The 25,291-nt window shown below is 33.4% G+C and overlaps 1 protein-coding gene across 5 annotated transcripts in view; it reads right to left on the minus strand.

Moving 5' to 3' along the window:
* LOC150095558 (protein Hook homolog 3-like) overlaps window positions 1-25,291 on the minus strand; it is a 236,182-nt gene that overhangs the window by 63,486 nt on the left and 147,405 nt on the right. For all 5 annotated transcript variants that reach the window (XR_016550036.1, XR_016550035.1, XM_090409833.1 and 2 more), the window contains 4 exons: window positions 21,045-21,114; window positions 10,677-10,755; window positions 3,773-3,913; window positions 2,348-2,544 (listed from right to left, as the gene is read on the minus strand). Coding sequence is in view for 3 of the 5 variants with exons in the window: in XM_090409833.1 (XP_090265959.1) it covers window positions 2,348-2,544; window positions 3,773-3,913; window positions 10,677-10,755; window positions 21,045-21,114 (487 nt within the window). In the remaining 2 variants the exon portion in view is untranslated. The remainder of the gene's footprint in view (window positions 1-2,347; window positions 2,545-3,772; window positions 3,914-10,676; window positions 10,756-21,044; window positions 21,115-25,291) is intronic.

Raw genomic sequence — 25,291 nt, forward strand, 5'->3', positions numbered from 1 at the left:
AAATGTCCCTGTCATGCATTATAGCAACTATTCTTTTGGCTCATACATATTCAATACAGTGCCAGAAACAGAAGAATGATGTCATACATTAGTACTGCTTAAAATCATTCTATAATGACACACTGGCAAAATGAGCGATCAGTTCCTGCTGGGCACCTATCACAAATTTCTTAAGTCAGAATATGTCAAGCAGCTAGCAGACCATATTCATTAGTGAAAGTCATTTACCTTTTATGTCTCAAAGTTTACGTAATTTTTATCATTATGATAAAATAAGTAGGAGAAACACCAAAGAAAAATCGGTACACAATAAATAACGGAAAAAACTCACGTAGAAAGATTATTTATTAGTATAATTTTCGCCTGTGTGTCACAGGCATCCTCAGTACATTAAGCTCAAAATTAAACACTAATTGACAATTCCAAGAAGCGCCACCTAAGTAGCTGGTGTAAGATAACTAAAAAGGTCAATAACTTTCCTATAAAAAAAAAAAAAAAAAAAAAAAAAAAAAAAAAAAAAAATAATAATAATAATAAAAAGTTAGGAAAGATTCATCTCCGAAGGCTTACGTCTGTCCCCTTTATGGGAGATAGTACTTTACAAATCAGCTAATCTTTCCTAACTTTTTATTATATTAATTTTTTTTTTTTTTTTTTTTTTTAGGAAAGTTATTGACCTTTTAATTATCTTACACCAGCTACTTAGGTGGCGCTTTTTGGAATTGTCAGTTAGTGTTTAATTTTGAGCTTAATGTACTGAGGATGCCTGTGACACACAGGCGAAAATTATACTAATAAATAATCTTTCTACGTGAGTTTTTTCCGCCGATATGTCTACTCACGGTTTACCTCTTTTAAAACCAAAGAAAAATGCCAAATTTAAATAATCATCAATGTATTAAAATCTTATGAATTCATTAAAATGATGACATTACTTTGGGGGGGGGAGAGGAGAGGAACAAGTGTTCCTTGTGCACAAAAAAGAAATGTTTCTCCACTTTATTTGAGCATCATTATAAACAGAGCCATCTTATGACAGGATGCTGTTAGCAGATAGGAGTTATTACTCGAGATTTGAAGATTTCACATAACATATGATTTCTCTTCCCACTAAATAGTCAATGAATGTCAACAGTTTGAAACAAGAAAGGAGATAGGAGGGCTATGTCAGAAATCTTATGTAATTTTTGTTAGGTTTCTGAATTAACTAATTTGTATCATTTATGTAAATTGCATTTTATTTTAGCATGTTTATACTAGAATAAAGCTGGAATAAACAAATAAATAAATATTTTTGTATTTCAAATAAACAAATAAAACAAATTTTTTAAAAAAGATTTTAAAAAATTTCCTAGCCTTTTCACAAACTTTTTTTTGTGTGTGTGAGGGGGGGGGGAATATTAAAATATATATATAAGGAATTGACCAAAAGTAGTAATGCCTCCACTGTGAGAGCACTCCCTCACAAGAATGTCAATTGGAAAAAAAAAAAAAGGATAGTTTAACATCTCTCTACCTTTATTTCCATACACTATTGCTCAATTAATACATTTCAATACCCTTTTCGATATACGTTTTCTCTACCATATAACAAGTTTTTCAAAGCCACTGGAGTAAAACTGCAAATCTTTTCATAACAATTTTTGCACCTTTGCTTTCACTTCAATTAATAAAATAACTAGAAGTCCAATGAAGCCAAGTCCAGTCAGTAGACAGGATGGTCCACATCTTAAAATACAATTTTGATGAGCTAAAATCATAATGTTCAAACAATTTCAGTGCCAGTAATTAATTTATTTGATGATTTTCACCTATTAACTGCTCAGCTTTCTGCTCATGAAAATCACAGTTATTTTTTGGTGTTCCACCTGGTGATTAGTTATTAATGTAAAAGCCACCACTGATATTTTTTTGTCCAGGTACCATACAGCATCCATATCTACAGTTGATTCACAATAAAAACCTTAACTAGAGGTGAATTTTAGTACCACATATTTTTGTGGACAGGAGGAACAAAGGAGGAACAAAACAAGACCATTATGTTCCTTCATTGCTTGCACTGTCATGTTTTGCAACATGGCAATGCAAAACTGTATATAAGTGCATTCACTTGAACAGCTGCTTTAAAGAGATGTGAAGTTGCAAAACATTTTCACACATCTCAAACACACTTCTGGTTATTTACTAAACTAAAGGCAGATTTCAAGCGAATGTCCCCTCATATAATATGCTTTCATCTCCAGAGAAAGGTTTCTACCATAAACAGATGTAGCATGTGACAAATATATATCTACTTGTTATTGTAATTTATTCAATAATCACATTCTTAAATTATCTAAAAATTTACCTGATACTTCTATTTGACTTTCTAATGTTTCTATTAAGACTTTTTTCTTCTTGAGGTCTTCATCTCTTTCTTTTAATTTACTTGTTGTAGTATTTAATTTCTGTTTAAGTTCTATTTCTTGACTGCTTACTGATGACTGGTTATCTTGCATATCTCTGATGTGGCTTTCTAATTCCAAAATTCTGTGATTTCCTAACCTAGTATAAAATTAAAAAGAAAAATTTAGTATAATGTTCTGTCATCAAACTCTTACAATTATTACAGTTTTACAAGAAATTTCTGTATTAAAATAATTCAAGCCACTGAAAATATGAATGCAGAGGTAACACATTAAGACATTTTAAGTAGGAAATATTTCACATGTAAAATAAATATCAACATCTTCAATGGAAGGCAATTTCAACTATAGTAATGTATATAAATTTCAAGATAAAAGGTTGTACAGTGAGACTTGTTTATCTGTCCATCAATGGTCCCATTAAAGATTGGTAGAGAACAAGCAGAGGAATCTAAGTTATTGAGAAGGGAAACCAAAATAAAAGAGATAGAAAGTGAAACATTCTTGTTAGAGACTTTAAAGGTAGAAGATGAATCCCAGAATTAAAGAAATGCATGTCAAAGAAAGCTTAAAACTTATATAAAGCAAATAACTGCATTTTACTACATACATCTAAATATAATAATAATAATATAATACTGGTGGACTGCATTCTGCAATCCACAGTATCAATGCACATCAAAAAATACATGAACATTTCTTCTCAAACTTTAATATACAATTTGTCAGAAACCAAGCATTCTTCTCAGCTGCAATTCACCTTCTTCGATAAACAAAAATTTTCTTCCTCCTTTTAATGTCTTCAATCCTTTATGTTTTTCTTTTCTCTCTTATTTCTCACTATATTTTCATCCCACCAGTACTTTGAAAATGACTTTGCTTTAGACCTTAGAACTAGCATTCTGAACATACTCTCCCATTTAATGTTAATATCATGGTATCTCCACCTTAATATGTTTATTACTCTAAAACTCCATGTAATATCTACATCTTATTTTTAGTTCAGCAACTTCACAGTAACCAGCAATCTGCTTCATACAAATACTGATGACTTGGTCTATGCTGACTCATTAGCTTCTTTCTCAGGATTAATCTTATACTTGATATATTTTAACTTTTTATCTATTCACCAGAATCTGGTATGTTTGGCTAGCTAGCTTCTTGCTCCATCACTTTTTAAAATAAGTTATCATACGGAAAGTGAGTAAGAGATAAATTTTGACCAGCAATAACTCTGTATACCATAACTTTTAGGAAAAATATTGAATTTATACAGATCATGAATAAAATTCAATTCAAATTAATCAAAAGAAGATTTAGTGGATAAGTTCCAAAGGATTTTTATTAATAATATTTAAATATTTTACCTGTTTTCTGTTTCAAGTTCATTAACACGAGCTCTTGCATCATCTAACATACTCTGGAGTAAAGAAAGTTGCTCGTGACCATGATTTTCTTCCTTTAACTTGAGCATTTTATTTTCATGCTGCAAGCGAATTAGCTTTTCCCTAGTGAAAATTCATTCATCATTAAAGTATTAATAAAGACTATATATACGTACATATAAGTAACAGCAAAATGGTAATTTATAATTTTGACATGAAATATTTTTATAGCAATTTAATTACCGGATAATTATGAAAAAATTTTTTTTCTCCACAGCAATAAGTAAATCTGTGAATATCACTCTGAATAGTTACATTTCATAATCTTTTCTAATTAAAACTGTTATACAGAAGAAAATATATAATTAAGTGCTATAATATATTATTTCTTTATACAACAAAACAAACAAATAAGCAAATGGAAAATAGGAAGTATTTTCGCATGAGCTCCGAAGACGATGGACTGTTGAAATGGCTCACACCCTGTTACTCCGATCCCTAATCTTGTTCCATCATATTCCATCCTTCTCCTTTCCCAAAAATTTATATTTTTCAACTTCTTCCCAAAGAATTCTCAGCCCACCCTTAAAATCTGGGTTTTAAAATTCGCATACCTCTTGCCTCACCCGCAATTCTCCCACATCTATCTCCATATATCCCCCCCCCCCCTTCCTCTCACTCATACTTCAGCAGTAATACAAATGTATATCGCCATAGCCACTGAATAAGAAGACAACCAGGAACATGCTATAAAGGCACATCCAAAATTATTCTTCCCATATATTCTTCATGTATCTGTCTTTAAAACACCAATAATGCCCTAAAAATTGAGTAAAAAGCCAATGACATTATAAAGAATAGGGGTACTCCTAAACAAAAATAAGCAAAAATAGCCATAAAAATTTGTATTTATTTAGGGGAGTAACATGGAAATTTTTCCAGGAATAATACCTATGAAAATATAATTTCCATAAGAATTTACAAAATATTCCACACTCTACAAAATTTTAGTAATGTTTTCATTGCCGAAATGAAGCTTATTAGCTCTTTATACTTAAGTAACTTAATGGTTGCACCTACTTGGAAAACTCGTTCGCAGAGTATATAAGTTCTTTTCGCTATACACTTCGGTATCAGGTCTAGCCACTCACTGATGAAGCCTCAAAAAAGGCTGAAACCGGTCTGGGTGGTGACCTCCCTCCATAATGTAATAACAGCATACATTTCCTAGGAAATGTGTTTTTACATTATGGAAAATACCTAAGAATAGCGATCTGAACTTTACTCACCTTTGCAACGAGTTGCCCGAGATTGTACTACGTACTAGGATCACTTGCATTGGCTAACGCTAGTGTTCGCCGATACTTTATAGTTTACTATATTCGGCAAGAAACTCTCTGATTCCTACCTTTGAGTTTCTTATTCGGTTTTAAAACTATGTGGGATTTAATATCCCCTTAATTTTAGTAATTTAATTAAATTTTTTTTTTTTCTGGTGAAGAAATCATCAAGAAGTAAATTAGATAGAAGACTCAAGAAAATGTTAACAGCTAATAACACTTCACTTAATATTAATACTGCAAGTGGTTGAAGACATAGTCAGCAAATATTGATATATGTTTTTTCTTTACATAACAAGTGTGGAATCAACCAACCAGCATTTTTCTTTCTTTCTTATAGATTGCTTGTGTAAAGAGCATCACACTGGTTTAATGGAATATTAGAAGGATAAATGATAAACGGTTTAATTAAATCCAATATTTCATGCACGTTATGTGGATATCTTCAGGATTATAACAATGCTGTACTACCTTAAAGCACCACTGCATATATATTACATTACTTTTACTATATACAATTATGATTTCTGTGGACTGAAAAGTTGACTAGTATCCTGTTTAGTCCACTCCGAGTTCCTTTTATGCAAGACTGTAAATCTATCATACATTAAAAGTTTATTTTTCACTTGGTTAGAGTATAATAAATTTAGTTTAATCCTTTATCCAAGTGTGAGCAAACAAAGTTTGCACCTGAAAGTATCTTCAGGACTGGGGTAAGGTGGTACAACACCAGGGCAACTCCTTGCAAAGGTGGAGCAAGCTACCAACACTCCTATCTCAGTATCTCCTATAATGCAAAACACATCTCCTTGCGGATATGTCTAATGTTATGCATTAAGGGAAGGGCCACTACCCAGACTAGTTTCGACCTTTATTGAGGTCTCTTTACATCTCCAAACAACTCTCTTCCTCAGAGTTTAATTTTTCAGCAATGCCATCTCAATACCATATATGGAGATTCTCAGAAAAGTAAAAATTTTAGAAAATGGTCAAGCCATAATCTTCCATGCCTGTTAGGAAATTGGTATCCTTTATCTGTTTCAGCTAAAAACCAGACACATCCATTTTCTACCTTGGGCATCTACAAATCTATGTCTGCAATGATTGTAGCTATATCATTGTGACTAAACAAGCAATTTCTTTGCTTGGCAAAGAAACTGCTAAAAACTAGGGAGATGCTAAACTACTGCTTCCAACCCAACATCCAAGGCTGAATGAAATAGGAAAGCCAGACGATAGACTAGTCAGACCATTAGCCATTTTCAGTACATAGAAATCACAATGTATCAATGAATTATATCAATTTATATAGTGCTTTAAGACTGTCATTCTGATCCCTGAAGATGACCACACAATTTGGATGGAATATTGGATTTAATTAAACAGTTCATCATAACCTTATCAGTATCATTTTACACTGACCACATGACATCTAATAACTCTAGTAGCAAGGCTTATACGTTGGTCATACATAACTGGTAATTAGCTTGCAGAATTAACAACACATATAAAGGATATTAATTAAAGGCAACTTTAATGAATAACTTCAATATTTCGGCAACGTGACGTTGCCATCTTCAGGAACATAAAAATATGGTATGTGCATGCAGGCACTAACAAAAGCAAATGAGCTTTTGACTCATTTGCTTTTGTTAGTGCCTGCGTGCACATACCATATTTTTATGTTCCTGAAGATGGCAACGTGACGTTGCCGAAATATTGAAGTTATTCATTAAAGTTGCCTTTAATTAATATCCTTTATATGTGTTGTTAATTCTGCAAGCTAATTACCAGTTATGACATCTAATAACCTTAACATTCATCAATGCTGCTCCATAAAGATAAGAAAAGTCAGTAGAGCTTCATGCATTTTATTTCTAAATAGAAGGATATCTGATGAAGTATTATGTATTAGCCATTTCACAAATGTGGGAACTAACTGAAGAACTATCAATATTTCCTCTGGAAATAAGTTCCCAGTTTTCTAATCTTTATGCATCTGATAGAAGTAAAAACAAACACAAAATCTGAAAAAGAAAGTTAAAGATCCTTATTTATATATTCTTATAAAGTGTCATTATTTATATTTACAGCAGGCATGGTTCATCTATAAGAGACATAAGGGTCAATGAAGTATGAAATATTGCCTCTCTCAACCAACTGCTAACCCTGACTTCTAATGGTATGATCTATTGTCACAAAAGGAACTGTGACAACCAAGTATAAGAATAGCAACTGTAGTAGGAGAAAAATGCCAAGAACCACTGTACTAACATATGTACGTTGTTGTCATCGACAATTGGTTTAAGAGGCTAAGGAGTATTGGAATGTAGGTTATGGTCCTATGTCTATGATTAGGAGATTGATTCTGCTGGACTCAAACAAAAAATTATTCTCCCACAGACATCTAGTCAACTTTGAAGAAATCTGACATGACTATTTAAACTGACTGGACTTTCTTATTTAGCCTTGAATTTGTATATGAAATAAACACTGCTGCACTGATAGGCCTTTGTGAAAGAGAAGCTGCTGCTGTATCCCTACTATCCACCCAACTCAGGTACTGATACACAGGATACATAATACTCGTGACTGATTAGTTGCAGAGGTCACTGCAAGTAATCATTTGGACCTTACTGCTGCTGGAAGCATTGCTAACCTTCAACTGATGTGTCAGTGAAGCACTGGTTTAGGTGGCTTAAGCTAAATAGAGTGGAAAGACAGGTTACTGCCTGTTAGATCCTGAATGGAGAGCTTTACAAGTAAATTCTTTATTCAAGATTTAACATGATAAATACTACTAATTAAGGAGATATCTGCACATCAGCTAATAATTATGAAGTATTATTTTATGTTATGTAATAATGTGTAGTCCATGTGTGCCATATAGTGAGAGTTATTCCTGCATAACTGAAATGAGAAGCAGAGAATTTTGTGTCAAAATAGTAAGAATTGTGTAAGGGAATTGTTAAGTTATTTGTAATTCTCGTTAAGCTGTCTAGTACATTACGAAATTCTGAGAAAAATTATAAGTAGTAATCCGGAATAATCGCGTATAATCTGTACGAGTCGAGCGTAGCGATGGAGGCTATACCTACACGGAAAATGATGTCAGAACGGCTACCTGGAATAATGTAACCTAACAGATTAGGGAGAGCGTAGGATCACCCAAGGGGCATGAACGATGGGGTTCGTGGGTGAAAACCACATCGAATAGAGGGCGCCCGAAAAGGGTGAATAAAAGACAAAGCGCGCCATTTTAGGAGGCCTTTTCTTTTCGGTTCCTGGATTCGAGTTTTAGGTTTGTCAGGGGATTCATGAGAGAGTGGTGGATCGACTACGGTGATGATGGATGGCGGGTTCTTTTCTTGAGAATGCTTGAAGATTTCCAAGCGGAGCTGATCGCGATATGACGGCCTATGCGGAATCGAGCATTAGCAGAATGTCCCATTGGAGAAAGTTTCCTGCGGAGCAGTAGACAGCATGCCACAGTCGGAAACGATTAAAAGAAAAGCGTAGTGCATCGCCAGGTACAAAGACGGCCGATGAATATACAGTAAGGTAATCCAGATCTACACGAGATGGTGGCATAAAATCTGAAAGGATCCGGTAATGTAAAGATTTTCATTCTATGTTAAAAATTGCTTAGAAGAATAAGAAATTTGTGTATACTATAAACTAAAGGACACTAGTAGAGAATTTTAAGTGAGAATTTGATTGAATTAATTAAGACCCTGTGGAACAAACAAGAATTGTTAATAAGCAGTATTCTGATTGAGAATGGCTAGGCTTGCTTAATGAAATTTAGAATTAAGATAGTTATTGATACAGTATTAATGAAAGTGTTCAATGCGTGCTATGTGAATAACTTGTGAAAGGAATTATATCCTAGTAGTATTATGCTTACACTTAATCTTATCCTTTCGTAATTGAAGGATTTAGCATACTCAGATTCATTGTGATTTAGTATGAACCTTAACTTAGAGTAAATTTTGATCCATTGAGTATTTGCATTTTCTTAACTGTAAATGTTTTATGTTTTTCCAATAAACATGTTTTGTACCTTATACCTGAGTTTATGCCTGATTATGAATTCAAACCACCACTTATGAAACAGAACCTTTTGGCGGGAAGGAATTTAGATATAATTGCTTAAGTGAGATTCGAGTCACGACTGCTAACTGAATCTGCACAGCGCTAGCGTGAGATTAATTATTGTGTGTATCCCTTTTGAATTTAGAATTATTTCCCTGAACAAGAGTCTCCTCTGTTATAGAATGTTGGCTGGCGGAGCATAATAAAAATTTTGCCAATATCCGAAGAGAAGATAAATCTGAATTAATATTTTAAGGGGCACGACAGTAGATTAGAAGGAGGGCTATTTAGAGATAGAATGAGATATAATATAGGGAAAACACCAACATAACAATGGTGCAGCGACATAACACTGCCCCTGTGATTAGAAAGCAATTTTGCTGAGTCTTGGAAAACAAACAAAAAATTATTCTTCCACAGACCTAGAAAACTTATATTCCAGAGGGAACAAAGATATAAGAACACTGAACCAGGACTTTTTGCTTATGTCCTCACTGAAGAATTTAAGAAGTAGGAAGTGAGATGGACAGGAAATAGTAACATTCAGAGGGTAGTGCTCAATTCATACAATCAGGACATGATGACAGCAAACATCAGCCTTTCAGAGCTTTCTTTAAAAGTTTGAAAATGGTAAAAATCAGGCACCGGAAGAAAAGATGCTAAGGGCACTTTTGAACCATACTTATTTTATATTCTTACTATCAATGTTTGCAATATCACTGTATGTCAATGTTATTACAGCAGTTCAGAAACTCAACAAATCCTAGAACAATTTTCCTACACCAGAGAGTGACTATGACCTAGGTAGGAAGAACATGCTCTCATCAGTGGCACACCCAGGCACACTCAAAATAAATCTTGAGTGCTCGGGCCCCCTCCAAGACTAAATCCTGAGTGCGCCACTGGCTCTCATTATATAATTTTCTTTGTTTCCTGACATGTTGACATATCTGCTGAGATGCAGCAGAAGTTTGCATAACAGATAAGCACTATGCTCAACCTGAAACATAAGGATGTATGACAGGAGTATATTCAAATATTGTAGAAGATATCCAAACTATACATACAGGTGAAGCCACTCAATGCTTGCCTAACTAATATGGATAATTTCATGTTGACATATCTGCTGAGATGCAGCAGAAGTTTGCATAACAGATAAGCACTATGCTCAACCTGAAACATAAGGATGTATGACAGGAGTATATTCAAATATTGTAGAAGATATCCAAACTATACATACAGGTGAAGCCACTCAATGCTTGCCTAACTAATATGGATAATTTCCCTGCATGAGGATTATAATATGCAGTTGATTATCAAAATATGGAGTTATTTTAATTTGGATGACCCCTGATTTAATAAAATTTACATATTTCCAAATTAAGGAATATGTGTACAAAGAAAATGAATGACTTTTTTTTTCTTACATGTATAGATATAGTAATATTTACCTAATATCAGGTGACAAAGTTTCTAATATATCTGAATCTGACAAAGATACACATCCCGAAGTCTTCATATCTTCTGTATCTGCAAAACAGCCAAACATCAATAATAGCAAAATAAGACCAAAAAATAAGTATATCCTCAACAGTTTTACTCACTCAAAGCAGCAAATTAAGCCTATCAAACTTACAGCTCAGAAAGATGGATCTCTAAAAGTTCCTAAATTATTTACATTCTTCTATCTGTCATGGTAAAGTGCCTCACAATGAAAATACATGTAATATTTTGTTTGTAACCCTATAATCTTGAATATATAACAACAGCAAAATTGTTATCAAGGATTAGAAGTTGTAGGTATTGGTGTTTCCCTAATTTCTTTCTCTTCGTTTACTTCTTTTGGGAGTCTGTATTTTTCCATCCACTATAAATGATCTCTTCATTATTTTTTGGATCCAATTTTGTGCATTCTTTAACTGTCCTTAAAAATTCCACTTCTGTTGTCTGTATATCACTTTGCTCTTTCTTTTTAAGTGTTAATATTGCCAAACTATATACAGCAGGAGCAGCCATTACTTTATAAACATTTCTGCTAGGTTATAATTTCAGTGTCCTTTTCAGATTTTTTGCAAGTCATTAATTTCCTTCTATCTATATTATTGTCTTTTAGATATGTTATTATGCTACCCAAAATGTCACTCATTTTATCTTTTATGATTCTTATTATTCTCCAGACACCTCTAGGGAATCGAGGATTCGAGGGAGGCCACATATTAAATGCACCAGCTATCATATCTTTTTTGAATTTATTCACATTACCTGCACTCACCACCAATGACAATTCATTCCAATTATGCTCTCACCCTTCTTGACAGCATTCATTCAATTTCCAAAGATGCCCTCTCGTCCTTCACTCACCCTCCATAAAATGAAAAATTCTATCTACCGATATCCTGTATGACTCTTTTTCAGAAGTTGGCAAGTCTCAATCATATCACCTTCTTTCTTCTATTTGCTACTGGCTGCAGTTCACAAATTTTCAATCTGTCTTTATAATTGGTATTCCACAATCGTGTTATCATTTTTAACTCCCCTTTGCACTCTCTTTCCACTGTATCAGAATCACCACAAAACCCAGACTTGTGCACAGTAATCAAGGCGAGATCTTTTCAAGGCCTTCTAAAGAAGCAAAATGATTTCCTTATCTTTACACCTCAAGGTTTGTTTCAGCATTGTAATTATTCTGCAAATTGTATTTATAATCTCTGCTATATGGCCCTTGACCTTCTTTCCTATCTACTAAAACTTCAAAATCAAAAGCCTGAACAGTTTCTTCTAGCATGATCCTACCAATATAATACGACATTGTATATCCCATTTCACCAAAGTGCATGACTCTACATTTAATACTTCCAATTGGCCTGAACCCAACTTGTCCTTCTCCAAATTTCTCATCAATAATCTTTCATCTTCAACTATTCTTACATAAATCTTACCTGGAACACTTGATAGAAAAATTTCTCTAATTCTCACATTCAGTTTTATTCAATTTTTTTAAAGATGGGAACCATTAGAGCTCTACTCCAATCATCTGGAATTCAACCTTCTGACCAGGTCTTCTGAATTATGCATTGTAGCCACTGGAAAATCTTTTATACCTCATTATTTAAGCATTTCTAGTCAAATCATCTACTCCAGCTGCCTTTCCACATTATATTTTGATAGCTTTTTCTACCTCAAATATTGATATGTAATCCTCTTTGCATTTAAAATTTTCTAGTATAGTTCTGTCACTGCTTGTTTTGTTTAACAGTCTTTCAAAGTAATTATTCCAGGCATCTAGGATATCCTTGTCTTTAGTTTTCACGTCACCTTTAACAGTACTTTTTCTTCTTTTGCCATCTTCCTGATATTTATTTTCTATGTTCTTACCCAAGTCTTCCCATGACTTCTGTTCAGTTACTTTTACAGATAGCTTAGCTTCTACATTTTTTCTGTCTTCTTTTAGTGTACCTGTTGACTTGCTGCTAGGAACTTTTGGTAAGGTTTCTTCTTTTCCAGAACTGTTTCTTGTGTCCACCATGGGGTTTTTATTTTTCTATCCTTACTACTTTTCCACAGTACTTCCCTGGTCTTCTTTAGAGTTTACCACTGAGACTCCAAGGATTGGTTCTTGTTTTCAAAATGCCTCAAAATTTTCTTCAATAATGTTTGTATAGTTGAGTCTACAGTTAACCTGTAAAAGCTGCTCAACTACTTCTTTTTAAAACTTTCTTACATACTGTTTCTTTTCAACATAATATCAATTTTTATCCTGCTTAGCACTAAGTAATAGGTTGCTTCCAATTTCAAATCCTCTGTACACTCTTGAATCTTGAACCAGCATGAAGATATACACTATCAACAATGATGTAACCTATGAGGCTTTTCTTGTGTCTTCTCTCCAAGTAAATTTCTTCACATCTTTATGCTGGAACATTGTGTCAGTAATGATTAGTCCATGTCCCGAGCAGAAATCCAGCAAATAATTACTATTATTATTAGCTTTGCCTTTTTCTCAAAATTTTTCCAAAACGTTCTTGTATGCATAGTGGGATTCATTTCCTATTTTGCTGTTTAGATCTCCAACACTTTTTTATTTTCTTTATGACGTGAAAAATTCTTCTCGGTTGTTCCTTAGAAGAACTTTCAGTGAGACCATAGGCACAAAAAGTTTTATTGTCCATTTCCTCATTTTGAAGTTCTTCTTTAGTCTCAGTAATGCCAATTATGTCCACATCATACTTTTTCAATTCTTCTGCAAGTTCAATTTCCTTTCAATTAATACTCCTTATATTGATGTTTTCCTATCTTCAGCTCTTCTGACTTCGGGTTTATTCTTCTTCTAGATGTTGAGTAGGAGCTTGTTCTAGTAGCTGACTTTGCACCGTTCACCCTGGTTCCCTGACAAAAACAGTGGGGGCCTTGTTTAATTGGGCAACACTCCCAGTGGCACAAAATCTCATCATGTTGTACCATCATATGTATTTGTGGAAGCCAATTGAGTACAATTTGGTCGGCTAAGTCACAAATTGCCAGCCCATCCTCGCTTGTTCAGTACCCAGTAGATACCTACTAACTGAGTGCCCCACGTGAAGGTGAGGATTAGATATTAGGTCAGAAGTCCCAGTCAATTCTCTGCATTCCTGAAAGTGATGTGAATGTCTCCTCCTGGTTATTTGGCTTTGGCCCTTAAGAGATCCCTTCTTCAAGACCCCGCATTTAATTTCCTTAATATATTGTAGGATAAAAGATGGCAAGTAGTAAAGGTACAGCAAACATGGCAATAAGGATATAAGTCAGATGAAAAGTAAGGCAAGTAAAATAATATTAATTTTTTTATTTCATTTGTACACATAACATAGCATTTTCTATTTAATTTCTTGGGCAAAAAATAGATGGAAATCTATTTTTTAATTCAAGGAAGTGATGTTTGTATTTCGATATATTTCAATAACTACCATTACGTTTTTTAATATTATTTCTGCTGTCCCACTTTGCTGCAACAGCGTAATATCTTGCTGAAATTTACCTAGTTTGTATAAAATAATGAATATTTATTTTCAACATATATCTCATTTGTTTTTTTTCCAGCATGAGAGTTTGTTCCTAATAAGAATATTTCTAATGAAAATATAATACATCTATCAATTATGTGCTTTATTCACTCTGACTATGATAATTTCTCATTCTCAACATGCAATGTGGCAAATGTTCCTATTTGCTAAGAAAATCAATTTAAAAGAGTACTGTCCGAAAGTGAAGCCAAAACTTACTAATAAAAGGTGAGTATACCGAGTCTTTGGGAACAATATATTTTTAAGTATGGTGTGAAATTAAGGATTGGTTTGGTTTATTTGATTTATGGCTGAATCAACTCATGCTATAAGGCCAGTGTGTTATGTATGTTAATTGCACGTGTAATGGCCACTATGCCTGTTTCCAGGAAAAGGAAAATCCCTGTTGCCTCAATATGAGACCAGCTAACTCACCTTCAGTTGAAAAGCCCTGATAAAGTGAAATTAAGAACTGCACAAAAGATCAAACATTTCATGACTATATCACAAATCAAAGGATCTGAAATTAAATATGTATACATTTCTATTATAATTAATATATTTATATACACAATTGGGGTTGCTTAAGGATCAAAATCATGGTGACTGAAAGGAAACCTTCAAACACGAACTAAGGAATGTAGAGAACTAATCTGAACACATGCTTTTTATAGGAAAAACCATGGAAGAATGAAAAATCAGTTAAGGGAATAACCTCCGACTCAGCAGAACTGAAGAAAGATGCCATTAATATGAGAAACATTAGCAGAAAATGAGCTGAGCTAGCAGAGAAATTATACAAATACCATGCTGACATAACTGGTTTTACTGAGATGAAGACTAAAAACAGGTAGAGCACTTCTAAATAATAATCATAAAACAACTTATTGAGGTAATAATCATAAAACAACTTATTGAGGTTTCAGGAGAAGGGAAAAAAGGCAACTTTGGTATTCAACATTTAACATAGAAATAAAGTTTTCTTATATAACAATTTCAAGTAGTGATGTAACAAATTTCAAAATGGTAAATTGGAAAATGCAATTCATTTATAACTTTAATTACTACTGATGTACCAGTAATAATTAAGGAAAAGTTTTTTTTGGATCTAAACAGAAGAGCAGAATATGTATTGCAAGCATACAAATACATTCCAAGAAAATCTGGAGAAAAAGCAGGTTAGTAAGTGATAAGTACTCACCGAATTTCTTTTCATGAGAACACCATGGTCTAACATAAAGAACATAAATTCACTTCAAGAAATAAGTCTATGTTTATGGTTATACTACTGTTGATAGTGATATGTGCAGATGGTTCAGGATATGAGTACATAAGAGATTTGAAATAGGGAGTGATAATTTCATTTTGAATAGGAAAACATGCAAAAGTTTTAAAAAGTATCCAAAATGAGCAACTTTCAGATATACACGGAAGAGGAGCAAACAAATAGTAATGAAGAAAAAAGTGAAAAACTTGAAAACAAGAACCAAGCTTTATAGATCTGATCTGAAGAGATCAGATCTGATCTGACTCAGACAGGAAAAAAAGTTAAGTTTGTCTGGAAGGGAAGAAAAATTAGAACTTCATAGTGGACTCAATAAGGTAATGAAGTACTTCAAGAAAAGAAGCAATATCAAAAGTTCCTGATAAGTAAATCAATATGTACCTTTAGTCGTTAAAAATAAATAAATAATAATAAAGTTGTTATACATAAAATACCTTGGGAAAAATACTGAAGATAAATGTCAAAGATAGGAAAAATATTCTGGAGGCCTTTTAATAAAGCTTAAAAATGAAGAAAATAGTACAAAAAAACACCCTGAAATGATAATAGTGACAGTCATCTTTCTGGATGTCTAAAGTAATTATTTAGCAAAACTTATTAAATAAGTAGCAACAGTATAATGGCTGAAAATATTCAGAGGAATTAGCTCCTGAATACATGCTTGTACTGGAGGTAGAAAAAGTTCTGAAATACAGAAAGGCAGCTGGAGTAAGTGATATTGGATTAGAAATGATCAAATATGGCAGATACAAAAGTTTTACAGTGGCTGTGCTGCATAATTCAGAAGAATGTGAAAACAATAAGGATCTGTATTTAAGTTTTGTAGATTTGAAAAAGGCATATGATAAGAAGCCAAGAGAAAAGCTGAGAAAAATAAAACTGATTTGTTATGAGAGACTCTCATCTGAAACTTATTGTCTGGTAATGCTTTTCACAAGCAATTCTTATATATACTAACCTGAAATAAGTATTGGGGATGGATAGCAACAAGGTGCATGCAATTCAGATAAATCTGAATTACAAACACCTTAACAGCATGTGTTCTCCTTTAATGCACTTTCTTCACTTCAAGAATGCTCTGTCCTTTTGTGATAACCTAAGGTAGGTATTTTGAATCATTATCCTTCAGATGAACACTAGTTCATGTACTGTTGATAATGCCATCAGACTGACCTGCACCTAAAGTTTCCAATTTGTCCCAAAGGTGTTTTGGGTTGAGATCAAGATCCCATGAAGACCAGTAAAGGTTTTATACTTTATTCTCCTCAAAATAATGTTGCAATATCATGTGCAGTTTGATATGGTGCCCTGTCATTTTGAAAGAGGCATGACCTGTCTGAAGAATTAGCATCATTCAGAAATGTTGCAGATCCATTGGTATCCTTTATCCTTCAGGCGCTACAGACCAAAGTTCAAATCCATCTCCCAGGAAAACAGCTATACACCATTATATCTCCATCATCAAAATAACATTACAGTGGAAATTATGTTTTTTTTTTTATATATATACTTGGGTGCAAGACATTCATCAGGTATATGCCAAACTCATACTAGCCTATCAAGATCAGAAAAGTGATTTGCCACTTTGTGAAGCAACAAATCTCTTTTCTGATTTCACTTCCTAAAGTGAATGTGATGGTCCAAGGATCAGTTGAGATACTTTTTTACACTAGTGTGGACTGTCTGTATTGCTTCATTTCCAACCCGAACCTTCTATAAACTGAATTCTTGGTAGATCAGGAATGTACCATAATGAGATACCAAGACTCCTGTGCTTCTGCCAATGGAAATGTACTTAATTTTATATGATCTACATTATCCAGAATTTTAACACAGATAAAAAGGCTATGGAAAACAATATGTTAAACCTACTGACAGCGAGCCATATATATGATATGTAAGTTTAATGTTTCTGGACATGAACTTGTTTCCTAAAGATTGATATTTGTTTAAGTTTACTTGGTTTTATGTAATTTCTAATTTTTTTCTACATTTTAAAATAACAGTTTCAGGATTTTGGTTATAAAGACATTATTTAATGTCTTTATAACCAAGATTCCGAAGAAGCTGCTCAGAGAAATATCAATATCATTAATGAATAAAAACAATTTCCATGCAGGATTTCAAAACAAAAACTATGTCCAGTTCCATCAATATGACTGTTTCAGTTTTGTTGACCATGTTATGATTATGCATCACATAATCTTTCAGTAAATATGAAATATTTAGGACCAAAGGCTTCATTTCCATCCCAACTGTCCTAGGTTCAGTCTCACTCGTAGTGTCAGAACACTACTTATCTTTACAGATTCAGGAAAATGTCAATTTGACTTTGAAATATAGGAAATGATAATAAAATTATGATCATATGCATTTGTGGATGATGCAAATACACATTCTGCATCATGTGCATTTGTATCATTACTTAGTATTAAGCAGGATACTGTTCTTTTCAATGCATATCACATTGAAAAGAACAGTAGGTAAGAAAGTTTTAAAAAGAATTAAGTTGAGCAGCTTTTACAGGTATATGGTAGATTCAACTATGCAAACATTATTGAAAAAATTTGCAGCAGTTTGACAAGAAGCAAACCTTGGAGTCTCATTGGCAAACTCTGAAGAAGACATTGATTCAGCTAGGGAGGTATGTGGTGAAGTTGTCTGCAAGGATATAAAAATGGTGGACACAAGAAGTTAAAGAAGCAGTCCTGGAAAAGAAGAAAGCATATCAAAAGTTCTTAACAAATAAGTCAACAAATGCCCTAAAAGAACACAGAGAAAATATAGGAGCTAAGTTATGTGTAAAAGTAGCTGAACAGAAGTAATCAGAAGACTTTGGTAAGAATATAGAAAATAAAAAGGTGGCAAAAGGTTCTGGAGGCTATTGAAGAATTAGAAATGGAGAAAATGAGTACTGTAAAAGGAATCAAAGATGATAAAGGTGAAATGAAAACTGAAGATAAGGATATTCTAGAAATCTGGAATAATTACTTTCAAAGACTTAAACGAAATAAGCAGTGAGGTAGAAAAAGCCATCAAAATATAATGTGGAAAGGCAGCTGGAGTAAATGATATTTAACCAGAAATGCTTAAGTATGGAGGTATAAAAGTCTTGCAGTGGCTGCACTGAATAGTTCAGAATGCCTGGACAGAGGGATGAATTCCAGATGAATGGTTTAGAGCTCTCATGGTACCCATCTATAAAAATGGGAATAAAGCTGAATGTGAGAATTACAGAGTAATTTCTCTACTAAGTGTGCCAGGTAAGATTTATGCAAGCATACTTGCATGAAAAGAGGTTGAGAAAGATTGTGGAAGAGAAACTTGGAGAAGAACCAATTTGGTTCAGGCCAAATAGAAATCATCAAGATCAAATTTTTACTTTAAGACAAATAATTGAGCAATCATGGGAATATGACAAGGATCTGTACTTAAGTTTTGTAGATCTGGAAAAGGCACACAACAAGGTGCCTAGAGAACAGCTTTTCAAAACACTACAATTGTATGGGGATGAATGGTACATAGTCTATATTTAAGCTGTCATTCAGCAGTTAGAAATGAAGAAAATACAGGAAGATAGTTTCATGCAAAATCAGGAATAAGACAAGGATGCAGATTATCTCCATTCTTATTCATCATTTATATGGATCACATTATGAAAGAAAGTGATGTTAGGCCAGATATTAGAATTGGAAATGTCAAACTTAGCTCTTTGCTTTATGCTGATGATGTTGTACTCCTAAACACATCTAGTGCAAGACTCCAGGATTCTCTAACTAATTGAATAAAAGCTGCAACAAATTTGGCATGAAAATCAGCAAGAAAAAGACCAAAACTATGAAAACAGGCATGAACATAGACAACATCAGTTGCATTTTGAATGGAGATTCTATGGAACAAGTAAAATATTTCAGCTAATTAAGCACAATTTTTAGTGAAGATGGCAGGTTAAATCTGGAAATAGATAACAGAATAAGTAAAGGTGGTATGATGGGTAGCCAGCTGAATAAATTTATATGGAATAAGAGAGAAATTAGCCAAAACATCAAACTAGCAGTATACAAGACTGCTCAAACCAGTTTTAAGTTATGAGAGTTGGGTTAGAAATAAAGCACTTGATCAAAGACCACAGATATGAAGGTTCTGAGAAAAATTAGGAGTGAACACTGATGGCATTAATGGCAGAATCATATTAAAAATGAAGATATTAGAAAGGAACTTGACACTATTAGCACTCAAGAATGTGTCAGTAAAACTAATCTAAGGTGGTATGGCCACTTAAATAGAATGGATGAGGAAGGTCAGCAAAACAGGTGTTTGATGCCAAGATGGCAGGAAAGAGCTACCCTGAGGAATACCAGCCTAGGTGGATTGATTCTGTAAGAACTGCTATATGCTAAAATGTTACATATGACAATATTGGAGTGCTTACAAGTAATAAGACTAATTTGGAAAAAAATTTTTGATAGGAGATTAATAATAATGCAAACTTACTCATGTAGTGCTGTCATAGTAACCTGAACATATCAGGATAATGATGATGATAATAAAATTAATTTAGTCATATCGTCATCTCCTTTGTAAAAATGCTAACATATGCTTAAACTAGTTTTTCAGATATACAAGTATAATTAAAAAATTCATAACAAAAATTAGAGTAATAAAAAAAAAACAAGCTGTCAACCTGGTTGATGAAATTGTATTAAGTTTTCCCACTGAGAAAGAAAATAAATTACACTTCAAATTATATTCTTGTTTTCATCCTTATTTTACTCATGCTTGAGCAAATTTTAATGTTTATTTAAATAAATATACTGCTTGATTAACTAATAACCTGGTTTACATCCTCATCAGGATGAGGATTAAGACATGGATGTTTGCGAATACATAAAATCATCTGAGCAGCAAACGTTATTCATTTAAAAACTAGGACTTTATATATCATAATTAGTCATAACTGTAATGGGACTAATATGCGATTCATAAGGTGAAGTAGACTGAGTGGGCAGTTCAATCTCCACTGGTAGCCAATCAGAGATAGCTGGCCCATGTCTATCACTAATTATAGCAGCCACCGATGAAGAGGCTGGCAAACAAGTGCTGCCATCTCTTGATACCTAACCCTAACAAGATATGTTACTGTCTGAAATAATGTGGGTACTACGGTCGATTTTCTTGAGTTTACGGGATAATGGGTAATTTTTAATAAGCTAGATAGGGTATAAAATGCCCACTCCCTATAAGGGAATAAAAGGCGTTAACTTTTTTAAGGTGAAGTATAAAACTGTAGTTGAATTTTATGTTATTTTTATTTCTTATTTTTTCAAATTCTTGGAGGGGGGAAAAACATTGGACTATACTATTCTAGCGATATGAAAATCAGAAAGAAACAAAATGTTAACTTCATCATGCTACAGAGATGCCTCTTCTTCCTTTTAAAGTATGAGAGCAGAAAAGTGTTAGATAAGGAAATTATATATACTTTCCACACATACCATTTTGTAGTTGCATACAACGGAGTTCTTCAATACTTTCTCTTAATGAATCTCTTTCAACTATTAGTCTCTGAAATTATATTAAAAAAAATATAATAAATATAACTGCAGAACTCATCAATATATAAAACTGAAATTTACTAGTTGAACATCATAACCTTGCTAAATGAATCAGCACAATATGAAAATGTTCAGATTATAATATAACAACATATAAGGCAGATATTAACAACAATTTTTGGTTTATATTTTAATTTCTGTTCTCCTCAGAAGCTAAGCATGTTGAATGAGTAGATAAGAATGAAAACTCTATCCTTTCAGTTTAACTTTTGCATTCACTATTTGTATATTATTATTATTATCTGAGACCTCCAGGGAGTCAAGGACTCACCAAGGGAGGCTGTAAATTACCCAACCCAGCTATCATACCTTCCCTTAAATTCATTTACACTAGATGCACTCACTACCCCTAAGGGCAAATTATTCCACTCATTCACTACTCTTTGAGAGGAAAAACCTAGCTCTTACCCCTTTCTTGACTGAGAACAACCTTAACCTCCATCAATGCCCCCATGTTCTCTCCCTGCTTTTCATATAACGAAAAATTTCATCATTTGAAATGCTATAACACCCATTCAAAAGTTTATAGACCTCTATCATATCACCCCTCTTTCTCCTGTTAACCAGAGTCTGTAATCCACATACTTGCAATCTGTCTTCATAATCTAAATCCCATAATCCGGATATAATCTTTGTAACTCTTCTTTGCACCCTTTCCACAGCTTCTTTATCCCCTTGGAACCTGGGAGACCAAATCTGAGCACGGTAATCCAAGTGTGGTCTTATTAAAGCCTTATAAAGAGGCAAAATTACTTCCTTATCCTTACATGTCAAGGTTCGCTTCAGCATAGAAATTATCCTCTGAGTTGTATTTGCAACTTTTGCTATGTGACCTTTGAACTTTAAATTCTTATCCACCAATACACCAAGATCCCTTGCCTCTTCAGTTTCTTGTAACATAACCCCGCTAAATATAATATGCCGCTGGATCTCTAATCACACCAAAGTGCATAACTTTACACTTACTATCATTAAACTGACAGCCATTTTCGTTTGCCCAGATTTCCAGTCTATTCAAATCATTTTGTAATTGCTGAATATCAGTAGCATCCCTGATTGCCCTGACTATTTTCACATCATCAGCAAACAATTGCAAATCTGATGATAGACCCAGCTTGAAGTCATTAATGTATAAATTGAACAATAATGGCCCAAGGACTGAACCCTGAGGTACACCACTTTTTGGTTACCTTAAATCTGGCAGATTCACACCCACTGTATACCACTTTTTGATATCTGTCTGTTAACCATCCCCTGATCCAAGTCAATAGATTATGTTCCAATCCCATATTCTCCAGTTTACACAACAGCCTATCGTGTGGTATCCTATCAAATGCCTTAGAAAAATCCAACATTATCATAGTGTATCCATTTCGTTTATCCAACTCGGCTGTAACATTGTTATAAAATATGAGCAAATTGCTAAAACATGACCTTCCTTTAGTAAACCCATGCTGTTCCCTGCAGAGTATAGAATGATTGTCTACCCATTTCTGTATGCGAGTTCTTACTAACTTCTCTAAAATCTTCACTACCACACCAGAAATACTAATAGGTCGGTAGTTAGACACATCAGTTTTTGCACCACCCTTATGCAATGGAACTATATTACATTCCTGTGGTATCATTTCTGAGCTGAGACTCAAGTTCTACAAATGTGTCTAAGGCCTAGCCAATTCAGCTGAACATTCCTTTAACAAACAGGCAGATATTCCATCTGTCCCTGTTGACAAATTCTTATTCAGGTTATGCAAAAGCTCTTCAACCTCATTTTCATGAACCTATAACTCTTCATCCAATGTAGCAGTAGCATTGTGCACCATACTACATACACCTGGTTGATATATCTTAGCAAAGTGAGCACTCATTAACTGAACAATCTCCTTAGCTTCCGACACTCGTGTACCATCTGCATTCAATAAAGTTATTCTTCCACATTCATTCTTTCTTTTGCTTGCGGCATAATGATAAAATTCTTTTGGATTGCCTTTAACTTGCATGGCCAATTTCTTTTCATACTCCATTTTAGCTTTTTCTCACAATACTTCCTGCATCCTTCCTGTTCACCCTTCTATGTGAAACATCTCTATTCTCCAACCAACAGGATGTGAATTTGAATACCATACCACTACAGACATGGATGTTTGTGAATATCTTTAGGCAGATAGTTGATGTTCATTACCCAGTGTGAAACTCCATCCTACATTGGAGACTGACAGCAACTTGAAAAAGTTCCATGTTTAGAGCAGAATTTCTAGATTATCTAATCCTTAACCAACCTACAGTACCCCATCCCCAAAAAAGTAATATAAGTTTTCAGCCATTTGTGTAAGGGATTGACAAATTAAAAAAAAAATTAATAAAATATCCAAAAGGCAATGTAATTTGAATGTACATTTTCTTTTCTTTTAATTTTCATATCACATTCAAGAGGAAACCTTACAGTTATTTAATTTAGTATCATGTTTTTTAATGCAAACTGAAAAGTATAAAAGTAAGATTTGCTTAGATCTTAGATTGAAGATATGTTTAAATCTTCATTTCCAAAGGGCCTATATCAGAAGTTCTATTAAATGCATGCAAGATCCTTAAAACAATTTTTAATAAACAAAACTTTTTTAATAAAAAAATACATTTTTTTGTGTGTGTTATGTAAGAGCATGGAGAATTTATAATCTAAGTCTTAGGCAGCCACCACCATCTACCATTTCTTATGCCCGATTATGAATAATGAATGTGAGAATAGAATGAATTTAATGAAAAAAAAATCACGCATATACCTAACATTTAGGTGAAATAAATGGTAATGCAACTGACAAAAACATTAATTAATGGAATACAATGATCTCTTAAGATCTTGGGCATCTGTGGAGATATTAAATAATAGCAACACTAGTAATGATTAGTGATGATATGAACTATTTATGTAGACCTGGTTTGAAATTATAACTGAAGCAACTAAACCTATGTATATTAGTATCTGTTATGTGTATGTCTTCTGGTTTGCCTATTTTTCATCCTGCTTTGTAAGATGAAAAATAGGAAAAATTTTCATTGTACTTTGTAGGATGAAAAATTTAAGTTTTCTTAAACTCTGCCAACCTCTTGTATGATATTGGCTAACTTAACATCAGCCCAATAAATCCAACAAAGATTCCTCACATCCAGAATAGGATTTGAATCCAGGTCTTATATCACAATATTCTTATAACTACATTATGGGAACACTGTGTTCATGTCGGTAACAATCAAAATACAACCATGTGTCAGGAATATTTTATAAAATTAATGACTGTGGTATTTTTAACAGTATGTTTGGATTTTTAGCAGTGCCACCTTTGTGTGGGGCACACAGCCTGGCTCTGATTTTTAGTGACTGTAGAGGTAAATAAGAATGGAACCTCTATTCCCTCAGTTGAACTTTTGCATCCACCATTTGTATATGAACTCATTGCAAGTTCAATGAAGCGACTGATAATTAGAAAACATGCACCCAAATCTCCCAAATGGAGTTTGCATCCTTCCTGCTCACCCTTCTATATGAAGCATTTAATTAAATTTTTTAAAAAAATCTTCAGCTGTAGAAAATAAGTGGCATAGTAGTTTATAATTATATGCAATGCTAATTCCATAGTTGCTAGAGTTAAGAAGAAAGGAAAACCAATTATAATGATTTTTTTTTTTTTTTTTTTTTTGTTATCAGGTAATGTAGGATGATATAATCATATAATTGAGATATCGCTAGTCATTCATATACACATCACTAGGTATTTTAGTATTTTTATCAAATATACTAAAACTAAAATGCCATGTCTTGGTTGGCCAATTTGTAAAAATGTGTCTGCCAGTTGCTGAAGGGACATAACATATAGTAAAGCAAGCTCCCCTGATGTGCAATACACAGCCTATCATGAACATGTTAACTAATAAATCATCCAGTACAATTCTGCTACTTATCAACAGGCATCTTCTTACTTATGTCATTCAATATTAACAAAGTCTGGAGGAATACAACTGGTTGCAATTCATATCTTATGGTTGTCTTCCACAACTGGATTGTGAGCTTTTAATCTCTGTTCAATCTAGTTGATGGATTTTCTCCTCAAACTTTACAATTAATGCTAAAT

This window comes from Typopeltis vanoorti, chromosome 20, assembly GCF_054136105.1.
Source record: "Typopeltis vanoorti isolate ZY-2024b chromosome 20, IOZ_Tvanoo_1.0, whole genome shotgun sequence".
NCBI classification, from domain to species: domain Eukaryota; kingdom Metazoa; phylum Arthropoda; class Arachnida; order Uropygi; family Thelyphonidae; genus Typopeltis; species Typopeltis vanoorti.